This window comes from Leptidea sinapis, chromosome 9, assembly GCF_905404315.1.
Source record: "Leptidea sinapis chromosome 9, ilLepSina1.1, whole genome shotgun sequence".
In the NCBI taxonomy this organism is placed as follows: Eukaryota; Metazoa; Arthropoda; class Insecta; order Lepidoptera; family Pieridae; genus Leptidea; species Leptidea sinapis.
In genome coordinates, this window is record NC_066273.1 from 2,073,159 (window position 1) to 2,088,673 (window position 15,515).

Below are 15,515 nucleotides of genomic sequence, written 5' to 3' on the forward strand. Positions count from 1 at the left end.
TAAGACGTAGCTTGTCACGCACACTAATCTAACATTCCTGGCCTGTTTTTATCGGTTGTCTAACAGCAAGAGACTTTGTCTAGACGTATAAGTTATCAAAGTAAAAAGTCTATATTTTGATAAGTTAGATATGTTTCAATTTTTTTCTTATTTATTGACTTACTTTTATTCTACCACCAGAAGATGCGATTTGAATGTATTTTTATATGCGTTGAATTTGTCATTTGCCTTGGTTTTTTTTTTTCATGTATTAAATATTTTTACCACAGCAGTGGCTGTTAGTTGACCACTTGTCTTCCAGATCTTAATAAAAACGTATCTCACGTAAGTGGATTGATAATGCTTTGAGGGTTCCGGTGTCACGATGACTCGGCAAGATTGTTAAATGTTTAAAAAAGATAACATTGATGCATGACCTTCCAAGATTATCACCGAAGCAGGCAAATTGATTATTATAAAATTATTTAATACTCTAAATATATATTTATGTTCTATTTGCGTTCTTATTTATTCCTACATCCTAAAATGATTTCAGTTCTGATTATTTTTAGAGGTTTATATCTATAATGGTGTGGCGGAGTTATCTGTTTTTAACCGACTTCAAAAAGGAGGTTATTAATTCGATTGGTATTTTTTATGTATGTGCACCGATTACCCTGAGATTTATGTAATTTTTCTTAAGTTCAATGCGGAATAGATGCCATTTGGTCCCATAAAAATTTTACATAGTTTGGCCCCGTAGTTTTCATTTTATGAACATTTTTTCGGGAAATTTTTGGTTACCTCGATATATATAAAACAAACGACTTCAAAAACTGAAAAGTATCAAATAACTAAAAATTTAATTTTAGTAATTTTTTTTTAAGCCGAGAGATCCAACATACCTTGTGTTGCTGTGCCGAGTAAACTTTAAATTCGATAGTGAATGGTGTTGCCAAAATCAAAATGGAAATATTTTTGAATAGTTTCTTTATTATTTCAATTCACTACTGACTTTTAATAAAAAATATATTATACAGCTGTACTCGGAACATCTTTTAAATCATATCAAAGAGTTGGTTAGCCTACTTATATACCATTCAATAATGAATATTAGCCGGCGTACACCGTAGACACTGGAATAGGCAATTTCTGCTTTCTGGCAGCCACGTCGCACCCAAGACCCAGTCGTGCATCGGCAAAATATGGTGTTGAGAATGGAATCAATTTCCACTGGATCGTTGGTTGTCACCGGCCTTAGGATGCCATCGTCTCCTCTTTCCCGGCCCATTCAGTTGATGGTAGGGGGTGCCGAGCCATTGTTGAATCTGAAAAAGAAGTAATAAGATCAGCGTAAGTATTAAGATTATCTATATCACAGTATTTGACAACTTCCGTGGTTAATGATACCTGAAGGTTACCAGGTTTTACCAGTGGGAGACTCCTTTGCACATGTATGCCGGCTAGATTATGGGTACCACAACGGCGCCTATTTCTGCCGTGAAGCAGTAATGTGTAAGCATTACTGTGTTTCGGTCTGAAGGGCGCCGTAGCTAGTGAAATTATTGGGCAAATGAGACAACATCTTTTGTTTCAAGATGACGAGCTCAGTTGTAGTGCCGCTCTGAATGTTTGGGGTTTTTCAAAAATCCTGATCGGCACTGCATTGTTATGGGCAGGGCGCATCAATAACCATCAGCTGAACGTCCTGCTCGTCTCGTCCCTTATTTTTATTTAAAAAACGGTACACTCTTAACGAGTGCTGCTTGTAAGCTCCTCTGGTCGGAGAAAGAGAGGCTGCTGGACCCAGGGCTGGATTTAAGCTTAATGCCGCCCCTGGGCACCGGAAAAAAAACTGCCCCAATATAATATAAGTAAAATTTACTTAAACTTATAGTTTATATATTTTATTTTTCAAAATTAAAATACCTAATTTGTTGCAGAAACTTTATCAAAACAAATACTTATTAATGTTTTTTGTAATTCCAGAAATTAAAAATATCGATTATTATTTTAAATCTCCAAGGAAATAAATTGATTAAATTTTTTTATTATTAATTTTTACTAAACGTGCCGAAATTATAATTTACAAATAATTGAATTTCTTGAATTATCAATTAAACTAAAAATTATTAACTAACAGAATTAATTCATTATATTGAGCAACAAGACTAAAAAAAATTATTTTACTTTCAAAATTTTGCCGCCCTGGGCACTTGCCCCAACTGCCCCTAGTGTAAATCCACCGCTGGCTGGACCAATTGGTGCGAGGTGCGGATGGTCCGGCCTCAGGTACTAAATCCGACCTAGTGTTTAGGCTATTAGAATAAACAGTGCGAACTAGATGGAACGTGATCACTGATCTCTCTCTCAGCTCTGCTCAGCATTAATTCTCACTTCCAGCATTATTCAATTAAAAAACGAGAGTTAGAAAAAGCTTTTTTTGAGATTACGAACTTTTCTGAATAGGTAAACCGTGGTGGACTTTAAATGGCTATCTTTATTATATAAACAAAAGTATAATTGATTTTCTCCATGGTCGCTCAGAGGGCTAGGCTCGGAGGTTTCCTGTGAGATCGGATCAGAAATAATAAGAACCAAAGTCACCAACATTGCCCAAATCACAAATGATTGCGAAACTGAAGTGGCAGTGGGCAGGGCACATAGTTCTGCAGACAGGCGGGTGAGGCAGAAAATTCCTTGAATGGCGACCACGTATCGGACGACGCAGTGTTGGTAGGGAGGACAAGATGGACCGACGATCTGGTCAAGATCGCCGGAATACGTTGGATGAAGGTAACGCAGGACTGATCGTCATGGCGATCTTTGGGGGAGCCCTGTGTCCAGCTGTGGACGTCTACCGGCTGATGATCTCCCTTATTTTTTTTTATAAATGTTTTTGCATCTTGCTATAATATTTTGAGCTAACTGATTGTGGCTGTTTTAAAAACGCCTGACTTAACGGTTTTGGGTAACAAGTAGATAGGTAGGTATATGTTATGTTAAAAAAATGCAGTTTTTGTAAAGAGTCTTTTAGTGTACTCCAATAGTGTTATAGATTATATATAAACGAGAATGTACCTATATGTGTATGTGTGTTCATATAATAGTCTTAAGAGCCCGTGAACCTAGACCTACGTTATGTTATAAAAGCTGAAATTTTGTTAGCGCATGCTCCCAACACAGGAAAGAACGATGGACCATTATGGAGTTTGGGTTAAAGTGGCTTTGGCAGGTAAACGGTACTAAAGGTATGTAAAATACCGATCTAAATAAATCAAATAATAAAGTGCGATTTTTCGTTATTACCTTCAGAATATTATTAAAAATCTATTGTCTGTTATGGTCCATCGTTCTTACCTGTGTTGGGAGCCTGCGCTGACAAACTTCATCTTTTATAAATAACGTAGGTCTGGGGTTCACGTGCTTAAACTTTGCATACTCACACATATGTATAAAAGACGACATAATCTTATTGACCACTCCGACGAACATAGTGCCGTATCGGATCGGTGGCACTGGTGGCAGATATACAGTAACTATAATACTCTATTTTAGAGTATGGTTGGCAACCCTAGTTTAGCTACAATTGATAGGAAATTGAGTATAAATGCATCTGGCAGCATTGGAACACATTACCTATAGATTTTTAGGTGAAGCAATGCACCATGCAATAGCTAATAGATATAAAGTACACCCGCATGAAATACAATACTCTAGTTTATATACATCATCCTACAAAACCTAAATTATTAATTAACCTAGCAATAAACATACCTACAACTAAAACCGAACCCGTGACTATAGGTAGGTACGAATGACGAAACCACGTCCAATTCAGTTGCAATAACATCAGCTGTTTGTTTCAAGTTCATACACCGTTATCGTTGATGACGTAAGTATACCAAGTTGTGACTCAGAGTCTCAAACTGTTGCAACTTGCAAGACCAGTTGTTTTCCTCAATACGTATTGTATATTAATTAGCAAGAGGATTCCCCAGTGGAGACTGTGTTCGTTTCTTGGAATTGGATATAATAATTAATTCGTGACGCTTGAGGCCGGTCGCGTCAGGGTCGAACTCAATCGGCACTCGGCAGTCCTCCGTAAGAAACCTTTCGATGTGGTTGTGTGCTAGCAAATATAATCAATTTACGATAGTGAATACTGATAAGTTATCTTTTGCGGATATCAGCCGTTATAGTTGATTATTAGAAAAGGTAAGTTTATTATCTGTAATATATTGAATGTTTTTGCAGGACAATTATCTAATGTAAGGTTGTTAATATTTTATTACGTAATGGAGTGATGAGAAAATATTATTATCTCCTTCAGTTTTCGCATGTTTAAAAAATCTGTTTGTAAATATATTCTTGATAGGCAGTTATAGGTTTACGTTTACTTTCTTCGTACACGTTGTATTTAAGTATTCTAGCCAAAAGAATACTTATTAGATAATTTGTGTTTCTTAGTACTCGCAATTTTAACAATATGTAATTACCTAACTAGTGAATAACGTTAACTGTCGTAAGTTATCCTCGTTGCTTTTATTGCACGCCTTTTAACCAAAGCGTTTGAGGTAGTGCTGTATTCTCCAAACGTCAAAAAAGGCAGTTTTCTGGAAACTGAAATTGTTTTTTTTATTTATACCGCACTCACAGGTTAATATCATTGCAGGTATATCAAGTCAAATATTCTGTGAGGTAAATAAAATATATTTAAATAACAATTATTCTGTAAACCATAGGTAGTAGACAATACCCTCAAAAATAGTATTTTCTGGTTCTCCGTGTATGGATAGGTGTATGTGGCATTGAAATAGTTAAACGTGACAGCTATTTAATGATGATCGACTTTGCATTTTCATTTTAGATATGTTTTTTAACCGACTTCAAAAAAGGAGAAGGTTCTCAATTCATCGGTATTTTTTTTATGTTTGTTACCTCAAAACTTTCAACTGGGTGAATCGTTTTAGTTAATTCTTTTTTTTTATTTGAAACTTGGTGCTTCCCGTGTGGTCCCATTGTTTTGGTCCAGATCTGATAATGGCATCCATAAGAAAACTATAAAAGTCTTACATTTGCTATGCGTATGTGGACGACAAATTTACGAATAACTCAATATCGCGCCAACGGATTTCGATAATTCTTTTTTTATTAGAAAGGATATACTTGAAAGGTAGTTTGGTGAGAGTTTGTTTGGGTTCTGATTATGGAATCCATGACAAAGTAACGGAACTCTCAATTCTTAGGAGCAAATTAAAGATACTCGACCGAATCTTTTTAACCGACTTCGAAAAAGGAGGAGGTTCTCAATTCGTCGGTAATTTTTTTGTTTGTTACCTCAATTCTTTCGACTGGGTGAACCCATTTTGATAATTCTTTTTTTATTTGAAAGCTCGTGCTTCCCGTGTGGTAATTGTAATTTGGTCCAGATCCGACAGTGGCATCCATGAGAAAACCATAAAAGTCTTAAATTTGCTATACGTATTTATTTATTTTTTTATTGGAAAGGATATACTTCAAAGGTACTTAGTGTGGTGAGAGTTTGCTAAAACAAACTAAAAATCAAAAAATAAAATATAAATTAACAAAAATAAACGACTTCAAAAGATAGTTAATGTCTGTTGTATTCCCTGAAGGTTTTAGAAGGTGTCTTTACCGTCGAAGTGGGTGGTTTTTTTTATAGTTTATAGAGTTGAGGAGACCGAGTACAAAGTAGTGTAATAAAAAAAAATTTAACAAAAGAACAACCGACTTCAAAAACACATTCCAAAACAATAGATATATAATATGCACTAAAAAGTATAAAAATAATTGCGTATTTATATAATCTAATTAATTATTAATTGTCTTCTTTTGTTTCTTTTTTTGTCAATGAGTGCGTACTCAATATACTAAGGAGCTAACGCCAAGCGTGGCTGATGCTTTACGACTTGTCATTTAAAATTTACAGGTTACAGGAACATCCTCACGCTTACCTTTTCTATCTTGCGATATCTACGTTAGAGATGATCTTGATTCTCAAGCATTGTATTCTATAGTTCCTATGCAGAGTGCGGTTTTCAAGAAGCTTCCTCCCTCGTACTACAAAGCTGTGGAATGAGCTTCCTTGTGCGGTGTTTCCGGGACAATACGCAATGGGTACCTTCAAAAAAAGCGCGTACACCTTCCTTAAAGGCCGGCAACGCTCTTGTGATTCCTCTGGTGTTGCAAGAGAATGTGGGCGGCGGTGATCACTTAACACCAGGTGACCCGTACGGTCGTTTGTCCTCCTATTCCATAAAAAAAGAGTATTTCGTCCAAGTTTTTGCCAAGATTAATATCAACAGTATTGTATCCTCTATTTTTCAGTTTGAGATGGCGTTAGAAAGACCACATTTTGACTACCAGGAAGAATCGCACAGCGAGCGGTTGGCGCGCAAGTCTAAGGAGTCACCTTTTATGGTCATAGGTAAAAATTACAGCTTTTTTATTATAATTAAACATAGCTACATACACGTAATTAAAAATCTAATATTTTATTAACATTAATATGATTTATACCAAATTAAGTTATTCATGGATTAATTTAAGGTTTATAAGATATTTAAAAAATAATAATCAATAATTTTTAATTTTTCCAAATAATTAATTTGAAATTTACCCACAAGTTTATAATGTTCGAAACTAGGTATATAAGTAATCACGGAAAGTGTTCTGAAGGGCTGTGTGACCTGATTCCTGCCGCCACATTTCACCTTCGACCGATACGCCTGAAAATGTTAGTATGGCGTTCCTCCACAGTACGGTTTTCAAGGAAATGTGTTCCAAGTACAACCAAGCTGTGGAATCGGTTTCCTTGTGCGGTGTTTTCAGGACGATACGACATGGGTATCTTCAGAAAAGCACGTACACCCTTCTAAACGGCCTGCCGACCTACGCTCCTATGATTCCTCTGGTGTTGCAAGATAATGTGGGCGGCGGTGATCACTTAACATCAGGTAACCCGTACCGTTGGGCCTCCTCTTCCATGAAAAAACTTATTCATAAGAAAAAATATATTGTAATAAAAAAAAACTAGTTGTTAAATGTGGGTTCGAACCAATGCTCCCTCAGTATCCGGAGCTTAAATCTGGCGTCTTGTACTAAGGCCAACCTAACTTGATAGCAGTATAAATAACAGCCTTTTATTTCCGAAACGAGGATAAATTAATCTAAAATATAATGCAAAGTAAATTACAAAGAACTGATGAAATAAAACTTATTTTTTTATAGAATGACCCTAAGATCGTTGTGCCGTTTGGCACAGGCCTCTCCCAACTGTCTCATTCACAATCCTTGTCCAATATAACCCTCAAGTCAGGTGTATTCCGTCCTCCCATCTCATCTTGTTCTTGCCTGCCTTCTCCATTTCTGGTGGTCAATGCAAGTTATTGTGTCGGTGACTTTACTTTTATCCTGCCCCGAAGTTTTAATCTCAACATACTTCTCTCCATTGCACGACCGCCTGACTAAACTTGTGACATCGCGGGCCTAGGCCGCTCCTTCACGCCAGTATTCTGTACGAGTGTGGTAATTAACCCGAACGAGTCTTGCCCGATTGTACTGACGTCATAAGACGGCAGCGGGACTCACCAACTTCTAAAAAGCCCTTAGTCGCCTGCACCTCTTACGACACCCTTAGGCCTGAGAAGAATAGGGGAGTATTCTTTTGACGCTTCGGGGAAGCACAAGTTAATTTTGATAGCAGTAGTTGATATTGCGGTTGTAATGCGACATGCGATGGATGGACGAAAAGTTTTTGAAATAATGCAAAGTTTAACTTTAATATGGCATTTTTACAGGCATAGCTGGTCTGGCGGCCGCAGTTGGCTATGGTGCGTATGCATACAAGAGACGTGGCGCTATGAGTACCAGCGTATTCCTGATGCAGTTCCGAGTGATCGCCCAGGGGACGGCGGTGGGCGCACTCACCGTCGGAATGATATACACGCTTTACAAGAACCATTTTAATAAACAGCCACAACTTACCGATACTATCATACCAAAATCCAACGGACACTAGTTGTAATTTGTAGACTAATGTTGAATTGTTAGATCATTTAAACTGTATCTAGATAGACTGTGGCAGCTGTGAAAACGTTGACATTAAACCTCTATTTTAAGCAATGCACACTAACAAAAAATTACATACAAATTGCGAGTGTAAGACGCAGCTTGTCACGCACATTAAATAAAGTAATAAATCTGGCCTGTTATCATCGGTTGTCTAGCAGCAAGAGGCTCTATCTAGATGTATTAATTATCTAAAGTTAAATTAAAAGTATGTTAGGATGAAGCTTCACATTCTTGAAAAGAATATGAAAGCTTCTTAAAGTATTAATGAATGAAGCATTTACCTGTAAATATATTAGATATGTCTAACGGTGTATTTTATTACTTACCGACAATAAATAGTGTAAATTTTATTGGTTCTTATGTAAGTATTAGGTAAATATTTCACCTGTGTCATGGAACGTTTTATTTAGACATCAATTAATAATTTATTTTTGCTAACATTAATTTGTTTACTTTAAAAATCAGATTGAAAATCAATAATGTTATCTACGAGTGCTTTGAACACAGTTTAATGATTAATTTATTATTAGTCGTGAGGTAATTTATTTACTAAATAGGTATTTATTTTGTGATATCTCGAAATAAATGATTTAATATAAGATTATGTTTTCTTTCTGAAACCACAGAGAATAGATGGAAACTTACGCTGAAATTAAACTTAATACAATATGCACCAGTAAAAATGTATTATGTAGGTAATCTCTAAGCATATCATTAGTATTTTTTTTTGTATTCTGCGTCTTGGCAATCTGTCTTTCAACAATGATCCATTAAGCTGTCTGAAAATTATTGTATTTTGGCGTTGTGTTTAGGAGAGGCTTTTCCGGTGAGAAGTCTCTCAATTCTTGTCCACAAATCTTGCTGCTAGTCCCTGAATACAGTTGCGCTTCAGCCTAGTGAATTTAAGGCTGCCAGGACCCTGAAGTTGAAAAGCAAGTTTGTTTCTATGACTGTTAATTCTAAACTTGTAGCTCCTACTGTACTTTTCTATTTCTTGCCTAATGGTTTCCAGTTTTATGTCTGCGTACATCAGTTTGTTGTTAACATGCCAAGGAATATCATTAGTATTAAAAATTTCGTTATTTTCATGTGATCCTCCTCACGTCCTTATTTATTAATAATAATAGTGTAATTTGTACCTTAAAATATGGACGATGCGGGACTAAGCCCGCACCTCTAAATACGCCGCAGCGCTCTTACTTCTTATGACGAGCAAGACATTGAAAGAAGAGAATTAAGCTAGAGGTCCCGGGTTCGAATCCCGGTAGGTTCAAGCATTTATATGATGAATATAGATGTTTGTTTCCGAGTCATGGATGTTTAAATTTAATATTATTATATTTAGGCTTAAAAATAATTTTAATTTAATAAATTAATTTAGTATAATTAATAGAATATTTAAATTCTTTCTTAAGGACACGTTTACGAATCCGACAAAAATAAGATATTTTTCGGTAGAGTTTGTGATGAAATTATACTAAGTCTAACGAAACTAAAAATTGCCACAAATAGATTACTTCTTTATCTCCAATTAGCGGGAAATGTTTGCTTTGAAATTTTGATATTTTATGTCGTAAAAACGATTATCCGTTACATTCAGGTTCAGTTTTCTGCTACCACTTACACAATTTTGGCTCTTAAAAATTATGTAAGGAAAGCAGATATAATATTTTCAAAAACACGGGAAATAAATTAATGAATATCTAATAAATAATCTCAGAAAAAAATAAAAATGAATCGTCTAAAATTCATATATATACATTAACCTCAGTCCGCGCTCGGCCGCGTTGTGGGTAGACACTGTGTCGGTTGTAAGCAGCAGCTCATACTCGGAAAGATCGCTGTACGAACATGAATATTTTTTATAAGCTATACAATACTGTCTTTGATACTTTACATATTTTGTACGCAGTCAGATTTTCAATAAATTATTTTTCTGTAATTTTTTGAAGAATTAGTGATTTATAAGTTCATCTCTCAATTTTTTTCAATTATATACATAACTTTGGCCTTTTAAACAAAATAAAATATATCCATAAGACATCAATAAATCAGCTATAAAACCCAATGATGTTCTATACACATGTATATAAATAAATTTTAATGTTTTATAAAAAAAATGACTCTGTTGTAAGTCCTATTACTCCACTGCTGAATATCTAAATGATCGGACAGCCTGGGACTAGATTGTGATTATTTTATAGCGATAGAAATGACTGTACAATATTCTATATTTTTATTGAAAAGAGCGCAAAAAAGAATGCTGGGAGAGTTTCTTGCGCCGCTTCTTCTCTCTCAGAGCGCCATTTGTTTCCGAAACGGTAGTACTATCCAGTAGTTATTAGAAATGGTATCAAAAAGAATTGTAAAGGAATCAATTTTGAGAAAATAATTAATGCCTTTTACATAAAAGCCTATGAAACTTACCAACTTCTTTACATGGGTGTCATTTTCATGGTTTTTGGGGTCAACTATATCGAATATCGGGTCAAAATCGAAATTCAAGATGGCGACTATAAAATTTATCAACTTCTTATCATGGGTGTCATTTTCATGGATTTTGGGGTCAACAATAACGAATAGCGGGCCTTAATCGAAATCCATGATGGCGCCTATGAAATCTACAAAATTTTCTTCATGGGTATCATTTACATCGTCATAATTAGAATTCATTCATAAATTTAAATTATCTTATAAAAGGCCTGTCTAACAATATCCCACATGCTAAATTACGTCTTCATGCCCTAAATATAGATATATTTACGTTTCGACTTTTCACTCACAATATGTACAAAACAAATTCCGTTACCAATCTAATTAAAAAATCTCAAAATTTGATTTTGAAAGACCTATCTAATTATTCTCTGCACCCTCGATAACCTCGGATACGATACCCATATTGTTGAAATCATAATTTTTCGCGGCGGCCATCTTGGATTAAAAAAAAATTGCGTTTACTGCACACGACGTTATGCGACAGAATTACCATCTAAAATTCTAATATTTAACTACTAAACGAATTCATCAACCAATTATCAAAAATACAAAGGTATTAAAAAAATAAAATTCAAACTTGCTAAAGTATCAAATTCATTTGATTCCCGCAATTTACTTTAAGTACGTGTATGTGTTTGAGCGGTGTCAGTGTAGTAGTGCGATTCAATACCTCTCTGTTTTGAGAACGCGTCGTTAAGTTTTTAAAACAAATGCTTTGTCAAGCTCATTAATTAATTATAAATTAAATTATCTCAATATATCTTTGTCTTGTAACCCATAACTCAGGCTATAGGTATATGCTTAACTTGGGGCAACATAATTTGTGTAAAGTGTCAATATTATTATTATTATCTACTCAAATTGAAATTCAAAAACTCATTATTCATGTAGGTCACGGAAATGACACTTATGTCAAAAAAAAATAAAAATATTGTTTCTTATTGAATTTACCGCTACTTCGTAAAGGGTTGAGCTAATGAGAAGAAGTATCAAGAAACTCATTGCCACTCTTTTAAGTCAAGATTTATATTTTAATTGTTTTACAAATCATTTCAATTACAATATATGCAAAGTGACGCAACAAAATACCCAAATGTCAAAAACTGAAACGCTTACACGAGTAAGTCAAAAAAAGGAAAAAAAGTAAATTAAAACTTATAAACATAAGAGTTATTGAGTATAGTAGATGAATCAATCCACACATACCGTAAATAAATAGAGGCATTATGTGAGCATTTTATAAAATAAAATATGTAATAACTTTAACTTCAAAGGAAATAATAATAATAAAAAGCACATCAAGCAGACCTCCCGGTAACAAAATCATCCAGCCACCACGAGTAGCACCCGTTCACGAGCATGAAGCATGGACCAGCCATCGCCTCCCTCGACCATATTTTAGGGAAGGGAACGACCCACCCCACGTCGCCGCCATATTAACCTGATGGTTAGTGTTACGCTCAGCCCGCCGTTCAGTTTATTGCAAAAGCCATCGAAATGCGACATTGAGACTTAATATCAATTCTCATGTTAACACCGGTCATGTCACTAGCTTCAAAAAGAAACACAATAGTACGGAGTTGTTCGGGTTGATACTAGCAGCCGAATCCCACCGCCGGACATTACGTAAAATACCACCCGCATCACGTTGACGTATGGCATTTCACAACCACACGTCTTGCAACAAATTTCTTTCCTCGCACAGCCAGGTTGTGGAATCAATTACCGGCTGCTGTTTTCCCGCACCGATACGACTTAGGGTCCTTCAGGAATAGAGCATACTGCAAGAGGCCGGCAACGCATCTTTAAATTCTTGGTTTTACTGATGTCCATGGGCGGTCGCCTCACCATTCTCCATCATGTGAGCCTATTGCCCGTTGGCCCCTTCTTGTATAAAAAAAACATTCGCTTCTACAATGACCGCTAGTCGCCGGACCTAACCCAGGACCTTGGAGAAGACGTGAGTACCGGCTTTCCCTTTCATTCCCAACAACGTGAATGCAGAAATTAAGTGAAGCGTTCATGAACGCTGAAGCTAAAATTTATCTTCAGTTGAGTATTAAAAAAAAGTGTAATATCGGCGCACCACACATCGGAAAGTAAATACTATACCTACCAGTACAGTAGGGCGGGGACACGCTAGGTGTGTTTTTTCCTCCGCTGCTTGCGATTGATGATTTCGGATTTGCCTCAGCAGCGAGCGGAGTAACACGCCAAGTATGAGATGAGCATGACTTAACAATATTGTATATGATATAAGTGACGTTCAACAACGCAAACGGCTTTATTTGACAAATTTAATAAACATGCTAATAGCACGTCTGGGGCGATTATTTTACTTACTCAGATCTTTCGTTATCTCTTCTTATGTTACTCAACTTAGTTGTTATATTTAAATAAACATATAGTCAAACGTATAAAAAGGTTAAAAATCATAGTAGTTTATAAACTATTTCGGTACTTACATATAAAATTCATGTTTGTTTTTAACACTCATATTATATACATTTTCAATCAATATATAATGCATTAAATAATTAACGCTTACCCGCAACAAGTTCCTTCTTTTTAGACACTGCCGTAACTGGAAAATTCATGAAAAAAGTTAAGCAGTGTTTGAATTTATCCATTACAAATAAACATATAAAAAAGTATTATTGTTATTAATAATTAGACTTTACACAAAAATGAGTGTTTTTGTAAGGTTCTAACTGTACCTACTAACGGGACCTACGGTCACCTTATAAGTGAGGCTTCACTTAGCAAGTGTTACTAAATTATTCAAACTGTATCAACTGGGAGTGCCAGACAGGCTCGTGCGCATCATTCGAGCCTACCTCACCGATCGCTCCTTCCGTTATCGAGTAGAGGGCACCCTATCCTCACCCCGACCCATCAGGTCTGGCGTGCCACAGGATTCGGTCCTCTCTCCCACTCTTTTCTCGCTCTTCACGAGCGACATTCCCAAGTTTCCGAGTGTCCAGCTCGCTCTGTACGCTGACGACACGGCACTCTACTTCGGCTCCAACCGCTCAACCTTGAGCAAGAACATTAAAGTGCTTCAAGCCGCCGTCGATGAACTAGGCAACTGGTTCAGAAAATGGCGGATTGAAGTGAACCCCACCAAGAGTGCAGCGGTACTCTTCGGTAACGCGAATAGCATCCGCGCTAAAAAACAACCGACCGACGTTATTAAACTGTTGAAACACCCATACCGTGGGTGAAGGATTACAAATACTTAGGAGTCACGTTCAACAGCAATATGAACTTCAAGAAACATATTGATACGGTATGCAATAGATCCCGATTTGTCCTCAGTCGCCTTTATCCACTTGTGTGTGGGCGAAGCAAACTTCCGCTCAAACACAAAGTGACGCTGTACAAAACCATCGTACGGCCCATACTGTCATACGCAAGCGTCGTTTTCGCGCACACCCGACCGAGCTACTTACGTCGTTTGCAAGTAGTTCAAAATAAATTCACGCGCATGGCAACCGGAGCCCCGTGGTTCATCCGAAACGTTGACCTTCACCGCGACCTAGAGCTTCCGACGATAGCTCAACACTTTAAAGAGATCTCGCGACGCTTCTTTGACAAGGCGCCTAACCATCCCAACATCTTGGTTAGGAAAGCATGCGGGCACTCGTCACTCTGACGATGGCCAGCGGCCCGCACCCTAGATACACCACACATTGTTTTGATACCCGTCCTCGTCCTGTAATCGCTTCACTACACTCACTCACACACGGACTGACTGACGGACTGACATACACCACTTACACAATCACAAACACACTCCACAAACAGACACAAACACAAACATACATGCACACAAACATTTAAACTACGTACATACATACAAACACATATACATGCAATCATAAACACATACATACACACTTACATACATTACACAAAACATCACCACACTCGCCGGCGAGTGTGCTCTTATCACCTTTTCATCTTTCATCTTCATTACATCTTCATTTTCATTCTCTCTCCTTCCCACAAGGAGAGAGAATGAGAATTGAATGTATATATGAGAATAGAGAATTTTGTGCGGCGGCCATCTTGGAATTCAAAAATGATCCCAAAATCGTTCTCTGCACCCTCGAGAACCTCGGACACGATATCCAAATTGCTGAAATCATAATTATGAGCGGCGGCCATCTTTGAATTCAAAAATGATCACAGAATCGTTCTCTGCACCCTCGAGAACCTCGGACACGATATCCATATTGCTGAAATCATAATTAAGTGTGGCGGCCATCTTAGATTTCAAAAATGATCACACAATCGTTCTCTGCACCCTCGAGAACCTCGGACACGATATCCATATTCCTGAAATCATAATTTTGTGCGGCGGCCATCTTGGATTTCAAAAATGATTCCAAATTCGTTCTCTGCACCCTCGAGAACCTTGGATACGATACCCATATTGTTGAAACTTGAAATCAAATTTTTGCGCAGCGGCCAACTTGGATTTCAAAAATGATCCCAAATTCGTTCTCTGCACCCTCGAGAACCTCGGATACGATACCCATATTGTTTAAATCATAATTTTGCGCGGCGGCCATCTTGGATTTCAAAAATGATCCCAAATTAGTTCTCTGCACCTTCGATAATCTCGGATACGATATCCATAATGTTGAAATCATAATTTTGCCCGTAATATAACATTTCTCTCATACGTCGATAAAAAAGATTTACTTCAAAAATGCATAAAAAATATTATCACAGTAATTCCGTACTCTAGCACAACTGTAAGTTTTAAAAAATATTACGCGGTCCTTCTGTGTCGGCGGTCGTTGACCCGCACCGCTCGGTTCTCGGTGTCCATGCGTACCTATCGAATCTAACGTTCGCGCAATTTTTACCTAAAGTGTTGGGAAAACCTCGCCTTAAAGATGATATTATGACAGTTGTGAAAACGCCGAAAAATT

General features: G+C 36.8%; 1 protein-coding gene across 2 annotated transcripts; it reads left to right on the forward strand.

The window, feature by feature from the left end:
- Positions 1–4,023: 4,023 nt before the first annotated feature.
- Positions 4,024–8,675, forward strand: LOC126965887 (HIG1 domain family member 1A, mitochondrial-like). 2 transcript variants are annotated; one of them, XM_050809663.1, is made up of 4 exons: positions 4,024–4,197; positions 4,655–4,680; positions 6,331–6,430; positions 7,803–8,675. In XM_050809663.1, exons 3-4 carry the CDS (start codon positions 6,337–6,339, stop codon positions 8,021–8,023), a joined length of 315 nt encoding a protein of 104 aa, XP_050665620.1. In that variant the 5' UTR covers positions 4,024–4,197; positions 4,655–4,680; positions 6,331–6,336; the 3' UTR covers positions 8,024–8,675. The 2 variants fall into 2 exon arrangements, with proteins under 2 accessions (XP_050665620.1, XP_050665618.1); XM_050809661.1 differs by lacking the exon at positions 4,655–4,680.
- The last annotated feature ends 6,840 nt before the right edge of the window (positions 8,676–15,515 follow it).